The 16,030-nt window shown below is 46.7% G+C and overlaps 2 protein-coding genes across 3 annotated transcripts; one reads left to right on the top strand and one right to left on the bottom strand.

The window, feature by feature from the left end:
• The first annotated feature begins 1,005 nt into the window (after positions 1-1,005).
• Positions 1,006-4,299, top strand: LOC135812905 (uncharacterized). Its single transcript, XM_065326123.1, has one exon. The coding sequence runs from the start codon at positions 1,006-1,008 to the stop codon at positions 4,297-4,299; it is 3,294 nt and encodes a 1,097-aa protein (XP_065182195.1).
• Positions 4,300-5,949: 1,650 nt separating this feature from the next.
• On the bottom strand, positions 5,950-15,616 carry LOC135812542 (uncharacterized). Of its 2 annotated transcripts, XM_065325873.1 has the most exons (5): positions 15,409-15,616; positions 14,569-15,039; positions 11,979-12,110; positions 8,034-8,165; positions 5,950-7,410 (listed from the first exon to the last, which is right to left on the bottom strand). In XM_065325873.1, exons 1-5 carry the CDS (start codon positions 15,455-15,457, stop codon positions 7,151-7,153), a joined length of 1,044 nt encoding a protein of 347 aa, XP_065181945.1. In that variant the 5' UTR covers positions 15,458-15,616; the 3' UTR covers positions 5,950-7,150. The 2 variants fall into 2 exon arrangements, 1 of the variants encoding a protein (XP_065181945.1); XR_010552843.1 differs by lacking the exons at positions 5,950-7,410; positions 8,034-8,165; positions 11,979-12,110 and adding an exon at positions 13,622-13,829.
• Between the last annotated feature and the right edge of the window lie 414 nt (positions 15,617-16,030).

Below are 16,030 nucleotides of genomic sequence, written 5' to 3'. Positions count from 1 at the left end.
GGGTCCACTCAAACAGCAAAGAGTCACCCCCTGAAGGGCCAGGCCAGTCATGGTGGAGTAAAGCATCAGGCATTCTTCGCTGACAAGCCCAAGAAGGCCCAGAGCAGCAGCAGTTGCCCGATCTGCACGAAGATCCATCCCGTTTGGAAATGCCTAGAGTATCGGAAGCTGTCAATTGCAGAGCGTTTGCAGAAGGCCCGGACGCTCAAGCTTTGCTACCGTTGCCTAAACTCTGCTCATTTGGGAAATAACTGTCGCAGGTTGCAGCCCTGTGGTGCAGATGGTTGTACAGAGACCCACAACGCGTTGCTGCACGGAAAGTCTAGTACTACTACAGACTCGAATGGAGCCTCACAGAAGCCAGTGCTCCAGGCTAGCGCCTCCACGGAGGGGGGTGACACCAGTTCCATGGCCACTCATATGAGTAGTGTCGGCGTTAGAGCTGTCGCACTGCGAACCGTTCCCGTCATACTTCGCCACGGCGACAAGAATGTCACGGTCAACGCGCTGCTTGACGACGGCAGCACGCAGTCTTACCTTAATTGCGACGTTGCGGCACAGCTAGAGCTTAGCGTTCCCACACAAGAAGTGTCAGTGAGCACGCTGAACGGCCGCATCGAGACCCTAGAGACCATGCCAGTCGACTGCCACATCGAGAGTCTGGATGGCAGATTTATCACACAGTTCTCTGCTCTGACTGCCAAGAATGTCACCGGTAACCTTACACCTCATGATTGGTCGGTAGATCAGACACGGTATCCGCACCTCAACGGCATTGAGTTTCCGCAATGCCAGAAGAAGCGAGTAGAGGCGCTGATCGGCCTTGACCACGCTAGTCTCCACAGGTGCATGGAGGAAGTCTATGGTGAGGCTCATGAGCCATTCGCACGCAGAACGCCACTCGGGTGGACATGCGTTGGCAGGAGCACCAGACCGTAACAGACGACAAATTTCACCCGCACATACTTCGGAAAGGACGTCGACCTGAATGCACTGGTGAGAAGGATGTGGGAGGTGGAGGAACTTCCCCAGTCGTACAAATTCTGTGCAGATGATCAAGCCGTTTTTGATCAGACGGTCCAGTCGATGACCTACAAGAACGGAAGATACCAGGTTTCGGAGCCGTGGATCAAGAGACCACCTCCGGACAACTACAGTCGAGAAACTGCAATGAAGCGGCTCATCGCAGCAGAGAGACGCCTGGAGAAGGAGCCAGACGTCGCTGAGGAATACCGAACCGTGATTCGCCGTCACTTAGAACAAGGGTATATCAGCAAGATCAGCAACGCAAGTGATGGCGACGGCTGGTATCTGCCGCACTTTGCTGTTGTACGACCTGGGGCTACATCCACAAAGGTGCGTGTGGTCTTTGATGCAGCAGCAAAGACGAAAGGCAAGTGTCTGAATGACTACATCAGCACTGGGCCCAAACTACAACGGGACCTCACCGACGTTCTCCTGAGGTTTCGGCGACACCCAAATGCACTGGTAGCCGACGTGGCAGAGATGTATCTACAAATCGAGTTGGAAGAGGATGACCGACAGTTCCATCGATTTCTTTGGCGAGAAGATACGGAGGACCAACCGGCCGTTTACCAGTACAATAGAGTGGTGTTCGGGATCAATGCATCTCCATTCTTAGCTCAACTGGTCTCGCAAGAGCATGCGCGGCGGAACCAGGAGGAGTTTCCTATGGCAGCAGAAACCGTGTTGAAGTCCACGTACATGGACGATTCAATGGACTCGACAAAGTCAACAGAGCTAGCGATTCAGCTGTACCACGAGCTTACGGCGCTGTGGGGTCTCGCTGGAATGCATGTGCGAAAATGGATTTCCAACAATGTTGAGGTGCTCGCCGAAGTCCCCGAGGAGGACCGAGCCAAGGAAGTGGACCTCGCTAGTGGAATCCTGCCGACGACCAAGACTCTCGGAGTTAAGTGGCGAGCAGAGGAAGACGAGTTCCTGATTCATGTCAAGCCGCCATTAGACATTGTCACCAAGAGAGCGTTCTTGAAGAACCTAGCCACATTGTTTGATCCGATCGGATTCGTACTGCCATTCACCATAGTTGGTCGGATGTTGTTCCAGAAGATGTGGCTAGCAGGTGCTGACTGGGACGACTCTCTGCCGCCAGAGCTAGGCGCAGAGGCGCAAAAGTGGTGTGCCGACATGGATGCACTCCAGGATGTCCGAGTTCACCGGTGTCTTCAACGCGATGAAGAGGTGGTGGAGACTAAGCGACATGTATTCTGCGATGCCTCGCAAGATGCATATGGAGCAGTCGCTTATCTCTGTCATGTGTACCAGGATGGTACGAGGTCCAGTCGATTCGTCATGGCTCGAGCCAAAGTGGCACCGTTATCAGCTGTTAGCATCCCCCGACTCGAGCTAATGGGAGCAGTCATCGGATGTCGTCTTGGTGTGTCCGTAGCCAAGACACTCGCCATCGCAATGGAGAATGTCGTGTTCTGGAGTGACAGCATGGATGTCCTGTGGTGGATAAGGAACAGCAGCCGGGTCTTCAAGCCATTCGTGGCCAACCGCGTCGGTGGGATCCAGGCTTCTTCCTCGCCTAGTCAGTGGTTCTACGTTCCGACGGCGGTGAATCCAGCTGACATCCTGTCACGAGGAACATCAAGCGCTACTATCGCGATGAATGTGCTGTGGTGGAACGGTCCGTCATATCTCGTTCAGAGCATCGAAGAACGGCCACAGCAGCCCGAGAGATTCAACGTTCCAGCTGCACCAGAGGTCCGCACGAAAGCCAAACCACCCGAAGAAGGTCAGCAACACCACCAAGTGACATGTGTGTCTTTCCTCTCGATGAGCGAGTGGGTTCTGGCGCCTGAACGATTCTCTTCGCTTCAGCGGCTGGTCCGCTTGACGGCGTGGGTGCTGCGCTTTTCTTCAAACTGCCGAATCCCAGCCACGCAGAGACAGTATGGTCAGCTGACGGTCGAGGAGGTCGAGAACAGCCTCCAGGCCATTATTCGGTCAAGCCAGAAGGACGCCTTTGCTGAATATTCGTCACTGCAGAAGGGCAAACCATTACCGGCAACCAGTCCACTGAGCAGCCTGACCCCGTTCTTGGATGAAGTTGGTGTGATGAGAATGACAGGACGGCTCCAAGAGGCACAGTATCTCAGTCAAGACGCCAAGCACCCGATCATCTTGCCGCGGTCTTGCTGGATAACACAGCTAGTGATCAGAGACCAGCATGAGGCAGACCATCACGTCGCAGGTACAGCTCACACTATGGCAGTCCTCATGAGGAAATATTGGATCGTGGCGATTCGAGAAGCCATCCGGGAGTACGAACGTTCCTGTGTGAAATGTCAATTTCGTAAAGCACAACCAGCCACGCAGATCATGGCACCATTGCCCAAGATCCGGTTGAAGGAGCCTCTCCACGCTTTCAGTCGCGTGGCCGTAGACTTTGCTGGACCATTCGCAACAGTACAGGGTCTAGGGCAACGACGAGCTAAGCGGTACTTGTGCGTCTTCACCTGCTGTCTTTGTCGTGCTGTGCATCTGGAAATGGCCACAGGTTTGGATACCGACAGCTTTCTGAACGCCTTTCAACGAATGTGCAACCGCCGTGGTGTTCCTGCTGAAGTGCTCTCGGACAATGGAACGAACTTCGTCGGGGCTAATCGTGAGCTATCGGAGATTTTCACCGAGCAGGAGCAACACGTCCTGGAGCACAGCGCTACCATGAAGAGGATCAAGTGGCATTTCATCCCTGCCCAGACACCACACTTTGGAGGCGTTCACGAAAGTATGGTAAAAGCAGCAAAGAAGGCTATTTACCATGTTCTACAGCAGGCATCAATCACCGATGAGGAGCTGCGAACAGCATGCTGCAGCGCAGAGGCGCTACTCAACTCTCGTCCAATTGTTCCTCCCTCTAGTGACAGCCGCGACGACTTGCCACTCACACCGAATCACTTCCTGGTTGGACGCATTGAGCACTATCATCCTGCCGTCGAGTCACCGTGTCTTCGGCGCCGCTGGCAACACGTCCAAATGCTTGTATCCCATGTCTGGCGAAGGTGGATGCAGGAGTGGATACCAGCCCTGAATCGTCGCTCCAAGTGGTGGAAAGAGTACCCGGATCTCAGTGTCGGTGACATCGTCCTCGTTGTGTCAGCTGATACCCCCCGTGGCAGGTGGCCTCTTGGACGGGTGTTGGAGGTCTACCCTGGTTCTGACGGCAGAGTGCGTGTCGCTAAGCTCCAGGTCGGAGGCAAGCAGGTAACCAGGTCAGTTGTACGGCTATGTCCGGTTGTGAAAGGCTGACAGTCCGTACGCACGTTTTAGATGGACTTATCGCAATTTTTAGTCAGTTCGATCTCTTTTCTTATTTTACTCATTCTTTGATAAGGATGTATCAAGGGGGTATGTTGGGAAGGCCGTCGTGGCCATGTGTTTTTTTATGATGTATTTACTATTTTAATAATGCAATGAATATAACTAAATGCGCACTCATATCACAACCATGGGGACGAATCATGTATTCCAGAACGTTTTCTTGTCACAATTATCAATGGAATTCGTGACTAAAGAGAATGATGAAACTACAATAGGATTTATACACTTGCAGTTACCTGTGCAAATTGTTCCTAGGTTTGTGCTATTTTTCTTACTATGCTTGTATCCTCGCTGTTCCACTGCAAGTGTATACATCCTATTGTAGTTTCATCATTCTCTTTAATCACGAATTCCATTGATAATTGTGACAAGAAAACGTTCTGGAATACATGATTCGTCCCCATGGTTGTGATATGAGTGCGCATTTAGTTATATTCATTGCATTATTAAGATTATTGTCTCCACGTCGCCTTTTTACATATTTACTATTTATTCAATATTTCCCTCAGGATGTGAAATATGAAATGTCTCAGAAATTCAGTTTATTTAGGAACGCAATTTCGCGTACATGTAGTGATTTAGCCTACAGTTAGTTCACGAGTTATTTAGTAGGTTGTTTGTTTCTTGCGTTGCACAGTGCAAGACAAGAATTTGCACAACTGCACAAGAGTATTGACGTTGACTCTCAAAATGATTCTTGGTCGCATTTTGTTTGTTTCTTCTAAGTTTTGACAAAGGGACATGTATTTTCGTTTTGTCTTTTCTCGCAGTGTTTCCTTTCATTTCTAAGCCGCGACGCCGTCGCGTACTGCGGTACGACGGGTCACGTGCTGCCAACCTACTGCATTCTTTATTCACCAGTTTTCACGGCTACACTGCATGTATTGTATAATGACTCATGATTATTTTTTGCTCTGCGCTGAATCCCGTACTAGTGTAGTGTAGGTTTTTTTCAGAGTTGGTTGGCTTTTCGAGGAGGCCCGGCAAGTTCGGTTCTTCGAAAGGAAGAGAAAGAGTTGTCTTTTTGTTGTTTGTGAAATATCTATTTTACTACCACGAAGTGTTCCCGTTGCGTGTGAGAACCTGCATGACATATAGTGTTTGCTTAGTGAGGACGAAGCTCGCTGTGTTATCAGCGCTTGTAATTTGGCAATCTTCAAGACGATCATTTCTGGCGTCGAGGGATGATGGTCCTCGGCTTCTGGGATGCTGACGTGGCTAAGCAGTGCTACTCCAAGAACTCCACTAAGGTGATGTAATGTTGGCTTGATGGAGTTTTGTTGGTAGCTTGTTCTTGTACGCTGTGGCGTGGTTCGTTTGTTGTCTCATGAATCATGTGATTTTTCCACAATTGTGAGGGGTATCCCAATTTCAAAGTTCGCTTCAGAAACTTTTCCGCGGGCTTTGCATAGTCGATCTACACCCCAAAGGAAACTTTCCTGCAACATTTGAGCGAAATCTGAGAGATCGACTTGCACAAATGTTCTGGTTTTTTCAGACATGCTCTCTTAATTAAGTTAAAGAAGCAAGGTGTCAAAAGATGTTTGCTCAACACACAGAACTCATTCTTGCGATGGTACCCGAGGGGAGTGCCAGAACATCATTCTTTCTGATGGAAAGCAGACTAAAGTGAAGTTGAAACTTCAAAATTCGATACAGTTGAGCGCTTGTGTGGACGAGGAGCTATTACGGGTAGGGGTGGATTCAACCAAGAATAGAAGAGCACAGCAAGCATGATATAAGAGAGATGAAAAAATGAGGCAAGAAGGTCAGTAAGCCCTTGAAGCAATAGCACCCTGATGACCACAAGATATCGTGGAAATTCATATCGCTGCAAATCCTTTGTGAATATTACCTGCTAAAATAGCCCGAAAGGAGGCGTGAACTACCTTTATAAAATGAACACACTTCAAATAATATCAAATACATATACATGTATACTGTATTAACATTATCTAAAAGGGAGACCAGACCGAATAAAAACAATTAAAAACGAAGGCGTCGTGCAGGCTGTTAAAAACGTATTGATTTCATGTTTCGAACCTGGTCACACTCAAAACATTGTTTTATTGTTTAACTAAATACACAACTTACTGGCAGGCACATGAGGCTAGCATGGGGTGAGATGGTGCTGGTGGGGCTTGCCATGCTCAACCGACCAGAGGTCTCGGCATCTTCACATGGCAGGCGCACCAAATTCGGGAGGAAGCATCAGCATGAGGGGATAAAAGCACGGGGGAAAATGGAAGATTTAGAATGAAAGAGAGGATCTAATTTTGGAACACAGCAGAAAATAGCGAATAATCAAACAGATAATAGGAGTGAAAGGAGAGTGTCAAATGAAGGGTGCAATAGGGTAGCTCAGTGGAGATTGGCTACTCAGGATTGGCGACAATTAGGCTTTGGGTGGCCGAAGCAGGAGCATAATCCCGGAGGAGGCTACATACCATGTGTTTTAGAGCTAGACTAGTTCGGCTAGCTAAAACCGACAAGACCCAACGCTCAGAGTGACATACATGTATGTTGTTTTGTATGCATGTTGCATAATGTTAAGATCTACAAAATTATGAGAAAACATGCCGAATAGAAGGGTGAGAATGATTGTTGGGAAGTATGAATAGTTTTCAAAAAGAACTTTGAAGTATGAAAAATATTCATACTTTACAAGCATAGTTACAATACACATGCACATGTACAATGTACACCAAACGTCACTATGCTATCAGTGCACGTGAAGATCCATGTAGAGCTTCTGCTTCTGAGCAATGATGCATAGAGATTACTGTATAGTATCATACAGAGAAGGATCTTGTCGAACTCCAGACGTCGTTGTCCCATAGGCGTCATTCCCTGTTAGGGATAGGGCGTTACTGCCAGCTGTTCCCACCGTGTTCTGTAAAGCAGCAGTTTGAACTCTCATGTGGGCTGCTTTCGTATATTTTCTCTTCAGCTGAGCTATCAGAATTGAGATCGTGAGCCCAGAGACGACTACCACAAGACTGATGGAGATGGCGAAGGTCACAATGGAGACGAATCCACCTTTAATTAATTGATCATTTGTGTCAAAGTTGGTTGCGTTTGAGTGACGGGTTCGTGAATATACACGCAAAGCAAAGACAGGAGAAAATTACAGTGCGCACATTGACTTGAACAGGAGGCGTGGAGACAAGAATCCAAGTGTAATGGTAGAGAAAGTGTGCATGCAGTCACACCATGGCATGATTTTGATGTTCTTGTGTCATGGTATGCCTGTGTGTACACCTCTTTTTAGCGTTACACACATAGAATATCAATAGTGACGGGGAAAGCAGGTAGTGAACTAGGCACAAATGGAACAAGGTGTAATCCGATATTCGAAACCCTTCTACAAATCTGGGGGAATTGAGTTCACAACTTCTTCCGAAATACCCCACGGTCTGAAACGATGAACATACACGGCCCCTATTGCAACATCTGCTAATCACAGCCCAATACATCGAAATGTCACTATGCATTACTTTAATAAAAGATCAGGGCACCCCGTCTTGGGGACTGTCCTAGTAAATTTGAATAGAATTCTCTTCGCATCGGCCTATGTTTTCACTGAGTCTTGGGATGTTGCAATAAATTATTAGTTAAATAGTTCATGCATTTGTGAATAGGGACTTGTCGAAATTACTCACCGTCACATTGCGACCCAGCATATCCAGGAAGACAGGGACAATGGTATGAGCCGTTCAAATTCTGGCATTGTCTGTTGTCACTATTGACCATTTCGTTGCAGTTGTGTTTGCCATTTTGACATTCATCAATGTCTAGATGCCCATTAGATTAAAACCCGTTGCAATGTGTTCGGTACACATGTCCGCATGCCCCACCAAGCACAAATGTCAACATGAGCAGGCATAACACACAGAATCAGACGAACACACCGCTGAACCTTTACTAGTAAAATGTCATCGTATGGAGACCCTGGCCTTTTCTCAATGTGACACGGACAGATGTGCATACATGCAGACAGACAAACGGCAGGAAACACAGACAGACAAAGAGACACATACACTCAAATCATCAACACTGCTAGAACAAAGTAGTATCAAAAAGTATTCTTTTTCGACCAAAGAGTGGTATATTTGATTAATAAAGATAGAAATAATATACCACTCTTTTGAACTTAGATGTTGCGACTTCGGCGGTAATAGTCATGAAGTTGTCTTTGGTCTAAAAAGAATACTTTTTGATATTACAATGAGAGTGGATAATCAACGGCTTGTCCACCATCTCTTTGACTGCTCAATGTGTAGTGCAGGCATGCTTTCTGCCCATCTGGTTACTTTGAATCAAGGTGTTTAGGTCGGTGAGAAACTTTGGCCGATCTCGAAATGAAACTTCTGGCCGATATTCAACTTTGGCAGATTGGAGTTTGCAAAAAGACATCGATCGGAAGCTGGTGCTCTCAAATGTAGCAATGGCTCAATTATGCATCATTTGCCTCTATGACATACTTTGGACTGACATTTACTTTGGCCCGTTGGTACCAAACGGCAAAATCAGCGGAATTAAATCGCCAGCGAACATCAGTTGATTTAGAGTAATACTTTCTTGGAAGCAGCGATTAGGACACACTCCAGTATATTTTGCCTTCCTTCAAAGTGGCAATGTGAAACGTGAGAATTCCATTTACATTGTCTTCTTCACCTTCCTTTCAGAGTGTATCTCGCTCACGAGGATGCATTTTTCTGATCTTTGGTGTTGTCAATGCAATTCTACGTGTCATCCTTGTATAGCGCAGGATTATTTTACGAAATATGATATGCCAGATACAGTAAACCATAAAATGGCAACGACACCGCTAATGACAGCCAAGGCCGCCACCAAAATCAGAATAATCCATGTGAATATGCAGTGCCTAAAGGTGGAGGTGAGGGAGCAGCAGGGCTGGAACAACCAATAAAAAGAAAGGACGTGAAAGGATGCACGTTGTTGCTTGGAGTTGAAGAGTTGTTCGCCGCACTGGGCATTCATGTCGCCGCGAAGATCCTAGTTGTAGCATCATTGCGGTGGGCCACACGTTCCACTCCATTGTCACCGATGCGGACTGTTCTGAAAAGCTCTGCACCCCGCAAGGTCCCGCTGGACCTGTGACCTTGACCTAACCTGATCCTGTGACTCCTGCGGACGTCCGACGTCTCCTTGACAATTTGTATGCGCGTAAAGCCACAGGTTGTGACGGCAAACCGGGCTCTCTGCTACAGCATTGTGCTGACTTGTTGGCATATTCTCTTGCTGTGCTTTTCTGCAACTCGCTGAGGACTGGAACCATTCCATCTGGATTTATATTGGCGTCTGTTGTGCCACTGAACAAGGCCCCAACTCCTAACCAACTATAGACCTGTATCCTTTATCGCAATAGTACCAAGTTGCTGAAGAGAATAGTACAACACCAGCTTTTTCGTCATTTGGACTTGAGCAAGGCACTACCCAAAACACAATTTGCTCTCCGCAAGAAATGTTCTACGGAAAATGCTGATGTACAATCTACGAGAGACAGTGGCAAGATCACAAGGCTGTGCCAACTAGAAAATTCGAAGGCTTTAGTGATGAAGGGCGCCACTACAATTTGATCCGAGACCTTGCTGTTGTAATTTCTGGAATTGCCCTCAATGTGGTCGACGACTACTTGTCCGGCCGCTAGCAGCAGATCTTCCTCTCCCCTTCAATCAGCTCTGCTCTGGCTTGCACCAGCGGGATGCCCACCGGTCCTGTTCTATAGTCTGGCCTCTTCAGTATATAGACACGAGATGTCGGTTTCCTTGCATGTGCCAAGTGTACAATTTCCAGATGATATAGCCATGTACGACCCCCAGATCTCAGCGGCTGAAGCGTCCAGAACCCTCACCACAGCAGAAACTGCTCTGGCCGATTGGCCGAAGTCTCGAGGCCTCATCTTGAACGCCGACAAGACGAAGGTTCTGACTATCAATCCACACAATAATGTACCGGAGATAACAGTCAAAAGCGGCGAGTGTCTCCTCCCTTCAGCATCTTCTGCGCGCTACCTCGGCGTTCACCTTGCCAATTGCCTAAATTGGGACACCCATGTTAACTATGACTGTGGTCACCAAGGTTGCCAAGACAATTGGTGCCCTGTGGCGCCCTTGCCGATGCCTATCAAGACGCTCTCGTCAGGTGTCTGCGAAGGTGGTCATTATGACCGACCTGTTTTATGGCTATTATCAACCGCAATGCGAGAGGATCAGGTGGAAGGACTACAAACCGCACGAAACAGTGCCATTCGCTGTATCGAAGGCAAAACGCCTCGGACAGCCATGCAGTCGCTGATCACTACTCCCTGCTCACTTCCTGTACCCTGTCAGTCTGCTATAGCGGCAGAAATATTAATGACCATCTGGCGATGAGTTCACACCCGCACGAGCCCTGCGCTCGCCCAGCTTCTGACTCCGCACAAGGCACCCCTGCCTTCCCATCAGCAGTCAAATGGCCTACAAAGCCAGGCAAACCGTATCCCCGCCGGTTAGCTGAGATTTTCTGTTGCTAGTGCTCTGCTGTGGATCGCTCTATCTCTGGTGAGGTCGGCACAATTACCCTGCTACCTGAGTTGAAACATGCACGTGTACCACACGCCTGTAGGGGGCAGTTCGAGATACTGCTGATCGCTCTGCTCTCCTTCCCCGAGCAGTTCAGTAATACTCACATAGTATCACAGATACATCGTATTCTTCCGCCACCCCCCACCCCCCCCCCCACCCCCTCCCCCGTGTACTCGAGATTATGAGTTTCCTAATCTCTTGCTATGTGCTTCCAGTGACTTTACTAAGTTCTTCCATATCAACTTCAAGGCTAATCATTTTCAATCATTTTACTGGGTCGTCATTCCGTTTGAATGTGCGAAGCAAAATAAAAAAAAACAATCAACCAACCGCACCGGAAATGGAGCGGCGGTAATCTTAGGATGGTGAAATGCAACAACTGGCAGCATTCCCGGAGCACAAAGTTCAATCAAATGCAACTGAAGAGGCGTGAATTTCATCCACAAACTGAATATCAATAAGCGATTGGTTCCAGTTTGAATGGTTGCAGGGGACCAAAACAAAATCGCCTCGATCGTCCTGCCCTTCCTTTTCTTCACCGCACCATTTCTGTTTCAAAAAAAAAAACTCATTAAAGATAAAAAGAGAAGGATAAAATGGCACCAGTTATGAATAACTGTCCACTAACGTCACCAGATCTTTATAGCTCGTGCGACAAGAAGGGATGACGCTGTCAAACAGTACTGAGACATTCAACAACCTGACTCCTAACTCTAACACTTATCTTCTGGCAGACTCAAATCGATAACCTTTCAACTTGGAAGGCTGAGTTTACGAAAGGTCCAAGACTGGAAGGACAGCTCAACGAAGAAGAGTCCAGGCAAAGGCCCGAAGCAACGAAGAATTTTCTATCCCGTCAACTTAAGAAAAATTTCTACAAAGATTGCTGCAAGTTGCACGATGATGACAAAACTGAGTTAACAAGACAATTTGAAATACAGGGCTCACTACAACTCGACGACGCAAATGATGAATCGGTTAAATTGGCGGAAGAAATCTGAAGATCATGCAGCTTACCTATGCATGTAGAACCTGTAAATCCGTCCAGGCATCGGCAGTAATACGACCCCACAGTATTCACACATTTTCTGTTTCCAGGATTAGCCATTCCACGACAGGCATACGCGCCATTGGCACATTCGTTTATATCTGAATGAAAAGCATCGTAAAGTACCAGTATGTTGGATTTTTGAAATCTATTACTGACAGTGTAGAAGATAGTAAAGAACTGGGTAACTAAATCTTTAAGGTTGCGCATGACATCTATTCAAAAATGGGATTCGTCATGACGATATATTTCAATTAAATTAATTAAACAGATAATAGGAGTGAAAGTAGAGTGTCAAATGAAGGGTGCAATAGGGTAGCGCAGTGGAGATTTGCTACTCAGGATTGGGGTCAATTAGACTTTGGGTGGGAGAAGCAGGAGCATAATCCCGGAGGAGGCTACATACCATGTATTTTAGAGCTACACTAGTTCGGCTAGCTAAAAGTATTGGGCTTCACCGACAAAACCCTACGCTCAGAGTGACATACATGTATGTTTGAGATCTACAAAATGATGAGAAAACATGCCGAATAGAAGGGTGAGAATGATTGTTGGGAAGTATGAATAGTTTTCAAAACGAACTTTGAAGGATGAAGAATATTCATACTAGATGTTAGGATCAGTGTCTGTATCAGGCTGGTCAGCCCCTTGATTGGAGACTGTGTCCTGTGGGTTCATGTAATCGCCCTGACTATCCTTCAACACTTTGAATACCCGATATGGCAGAGGCTTTGGAACCTGAGATGGAGACACACATCTTTGGGTGTCTGATTCGACCGGCATCGATGTGGCTGCAAGGGATAGGCGAGATGACTGCGGGTTGGTGCTGGTAATGGTGGTGGTGGTGGTTGTGGTATCGCGGCATACTACTGGTGTTGCGTCACTCAGACCACAGCGTTGTTCGCGCTCCACATCATCTTGATCGATAGACTTCTCCAGGTTTTGTACGTCGGATTGTGCGGACTTCGATAAGACGCTAAGTGATGTTACATCCGTAGCACGACATATAGGGTCGATGTAAATTGAAGTGCGGGGTGCTTCGTTAGGCTTAGAAGCCGTGCACTGCTCTGCCTTTTCGTAAAGTCTGCAAACATCTGTCGTATTCCCCTTGTGAGGAACTGAGTAGCAGACAGTCAGAGCTGACCTTTCTTCACATCCGGCTGCCTGTGTTTCGTTGTTTGCCGGATTTGACTGGACGTCCTGCGCTGGTTGATCAAACATTGACTGGACACTAGCGTATGGCTCACCAGCATCTTTCTGCCTCGTTTCCGTATTCACATAACTCATCGGAGCAGCACCATCACAGGTAGCGTACATGAACGACTCATTATCTGTAACACGGTCATTACGAGCACCAGGAGGTGTCTGGGGACGGTTGGTTGGATTGCCGTAACCAGGTCCAACAGACGAATACAGCCCGGGATCCCTCAGTTCGGCCGCAGGACTCTGGTAAACGCGGTCAGTACCATCGTGATTCTGGTAAAACTGATTTCTCGGCTCTGGCAGATTTTTGGGGCCGGTTGTTCTACGAACAGCAATAATCCACGGATGACTGCTCTTAGAGAGAAAGATTCCTGACCTTACTAATAAAAGCAGAATAAAAACGCCTAGCAGAACAGCCAGTAAAACCAAGGGAATAACAATGCTGGTAACTAAACTCAATCCACTTGAGTCACTGTCAATCTTTGCAATCTTGCTTGTTGACTCCACTAAGGGAGCGGTCGTAAATGAAGTTTGTATTGTTGAGGCACGGCTAGAAGGTACATTTGTCGTTATTGCAGTATTGGTGACCGAGCTGGGTGAAACAAACGTTGGAACAACTGCAGAGAACAAACACCCAGCATTATGAAGAGACGGAGTGTTTAAACAAATTGTATGAGGCGACTGCAAAATAATTGACTTCAAAAGCTTTGTTTCCACACAAATTTCTTTTAAAAAGCAGTCATCGCAAAGGTACTTTTCTAGACAGCGTTGCTTGCACCTGGTGTGCTGAATACGTCAATGAGAATGATAACCAGACTCTTTCTCATGTTTCCATGGCCATATAGAGGCAGTTGGTGTCCATCGTGGAAACAGGCAACATATTCTTTCCACGATATTCTTGAGCAGGTCTGAGGTGAAAAGCAGTGATGCAACAACAGATGTTTTCTGGAATAAATATGTCATGGAATATTGCTTTGGCGAACAAACGAATATACGGTATTCTTGTGAAGTGGCTCAGTCACTTCAATCAGTCAAAACCAACAGTCATGTCCTCCACAGAAAACCTGGATAGTAAATATTCACTGGTGAAAGAGAAAATCTGGCCAAAGAACAAGCTTCACAGCTCTAAGAACATATTTCGTCTCTCTTATCGTAAGCACTACAGAGGATTCATGGTGGGAGCTGCATAATACAGCGACGCAACACAAATGTTCGAGTGACAGAGTACTCCAATGCTACTGGCTGCATTCGAATTTTCTTTTTGGTGTAGGTATCCTAGAATATTCCGAATATGCGAATATACCTTTGCATCACTGGTAAAAAGGAGTTGGGAAACACCATATTTCAAAGCCTTACCGTGTCCAAAGATGACCAGTCCTTTTACTCTATTGTGGTCGACTGGGTACAATTGACAATGAGATATCCCTGGGGAAATCGTGATCAGTAACTTGCTGGTGTTAGATCTCTTCATGAAACTGTGAAGCGATTGAGAAGCAGATTTCGTCAGGCTAACGTTTCTAGAATGCCAGTGAGTTGTCAGTGGATCTGGAAATTGAATTATTTCAAGAACTCTGTTATCACTTCCGTAACTCACTGATACAGAGCATGTTCCGTAGTACCGAAGAGAAATCGCTTCGAAGGATATATCGCATGGTGATTTGAAAATGAACAGTTTCTTGTAAAGGATTCCATCATCAACCCTGAGTCTTAGAGACTCAGGGTCAGTCGCTGGCTGGACGTATACAGTATTGCCATAGACATGTATTTTTCCATCTTCTGGTTGGCAGTTTTGTAATATTGCACCAAGCGATCCAGACAAACACAGATCTGCAACCAACATACAATAATGCAAAGGAGCGAGTCAGAAGCACAAGCGTTAGAGACGAATCTAGCGCTGTCATATACTATGGACCAAAATTCACAAGACATATTCAGAATATTAGTTGATTCAGAAGAGTCGAAGTTTTTTTCGTGTCCTTATTTTGCCATCTGACTATTTCAGTTCCACTGGTGATCATCTTGCTCAACTCCGAGATCCCAGAAATCTTTGGAGGGCGATTTTGTCTTTCCCTTGCATTTGTGAGGCACGCTAAGCACTGCTTCCATAATGTGCATCCATACGTTCATACGTATCATCTTTTCTGGCGGCCAAAAAAGAAGACTAGAATTACTTCCAGAAGTACATACATGACTTACTGATAGTGATAAGCAGGGCGCTGGTGCCGTGAAGGACCCTGGCGATCATGGTTCTCTCTAAGCGCTCTTTGGTATCGATCTCAATCCAATCTACATATAGGGTAAAGCCTGCGACACTCACCCTGAACTCTTTATTGTAATATTATTGCTACCGTCCAACAAAGTAAAATGAACATATCAAGCCTTCTTCATGCAGAGCAATGCTAGAACGGCAGGGGACAGGTATATTTCTACAAATGTGTCTAAATCTAATCCCTAGTCCAAGAACTGAAGCAACACCATTGGCTTGAAGAGACCAACGTAGCAGAAAGCACCATCTGTGTGTTTAAAATCCGCAGGGCTGGTATCTTTCGGCTCACCACTCGCATTGTATTGCGACACGCTTCCCTGTGATTGTTGGCTAAAATTCACAAGTGTACTAGCGGCTAGGAGTACTAGTATCTCATGCGGGTCTAGCAGGAGTTCTCCTAGAGTCATTTACGGAGGAAGCGTTGATTTGCGCATGTTTTGGAAGCCCTTGCCACGTAAGGCACACTTCTGCCTCGCGATTTGATGTTTCAAGAAGTAGAGGATTAATAACTAGGTGTTACTCTGAGTATTACACATTTGACGATCATCAGAC

This window comes from Sycon ciliatum, chromosome 3 (assembly GCF_964019385.1).
Source record: "Sycon ciliatum chromosome 3, ocSycCili1.1, whole genome shotgun sequence".
Classification (NCBI taxonomy): domain Eukaryota; kingdom Metazoa; phylum Porifera; class Calcarea; order Leucosolenida; family Sycettidae; genus Sycon; species Sycon ciliatum.
Note: the sequence above shows the minus strand (reverse complement) of the source record. Positions and strands in the feature narration are given on the sequence as shown.

What these genes read in the sequence shown, in the direction of transcription:
- LOC135812905 (XM_065326123.1), top strand. Translation starts at nt 1,006, where the DNA reads ATGTGGGAGGTGGAGGAACTTCCCCAGTCGTACAAATTCTGTGCAGAT.
- LOC135812542 (XM_065325873.1), bottom strand. Translation starts at nt 15,457, where the DNA reads ATGATCGCCAGGGTCCTTCACGGCACCAGCGCCCTGCTTATCACTATC. An exon ending in ACTGGTCATCTTTGGACACG is followed by an intron (nt 12,111 to 14,568) that starts GTAAGGCTTTGA and finishes CTTTTCATTCAG; the next exon opens with ATATAAACGAATGTGCCAAT. An exon ending in TGCTGGGTCGCAATGTGACG is followed by an intron (nt 7,411 to 8,033) that starts GTGAGTAATTTC and finishes AATTAATTAAAG; the next exon opens with GTGGATTCGTCTCCATTGTG.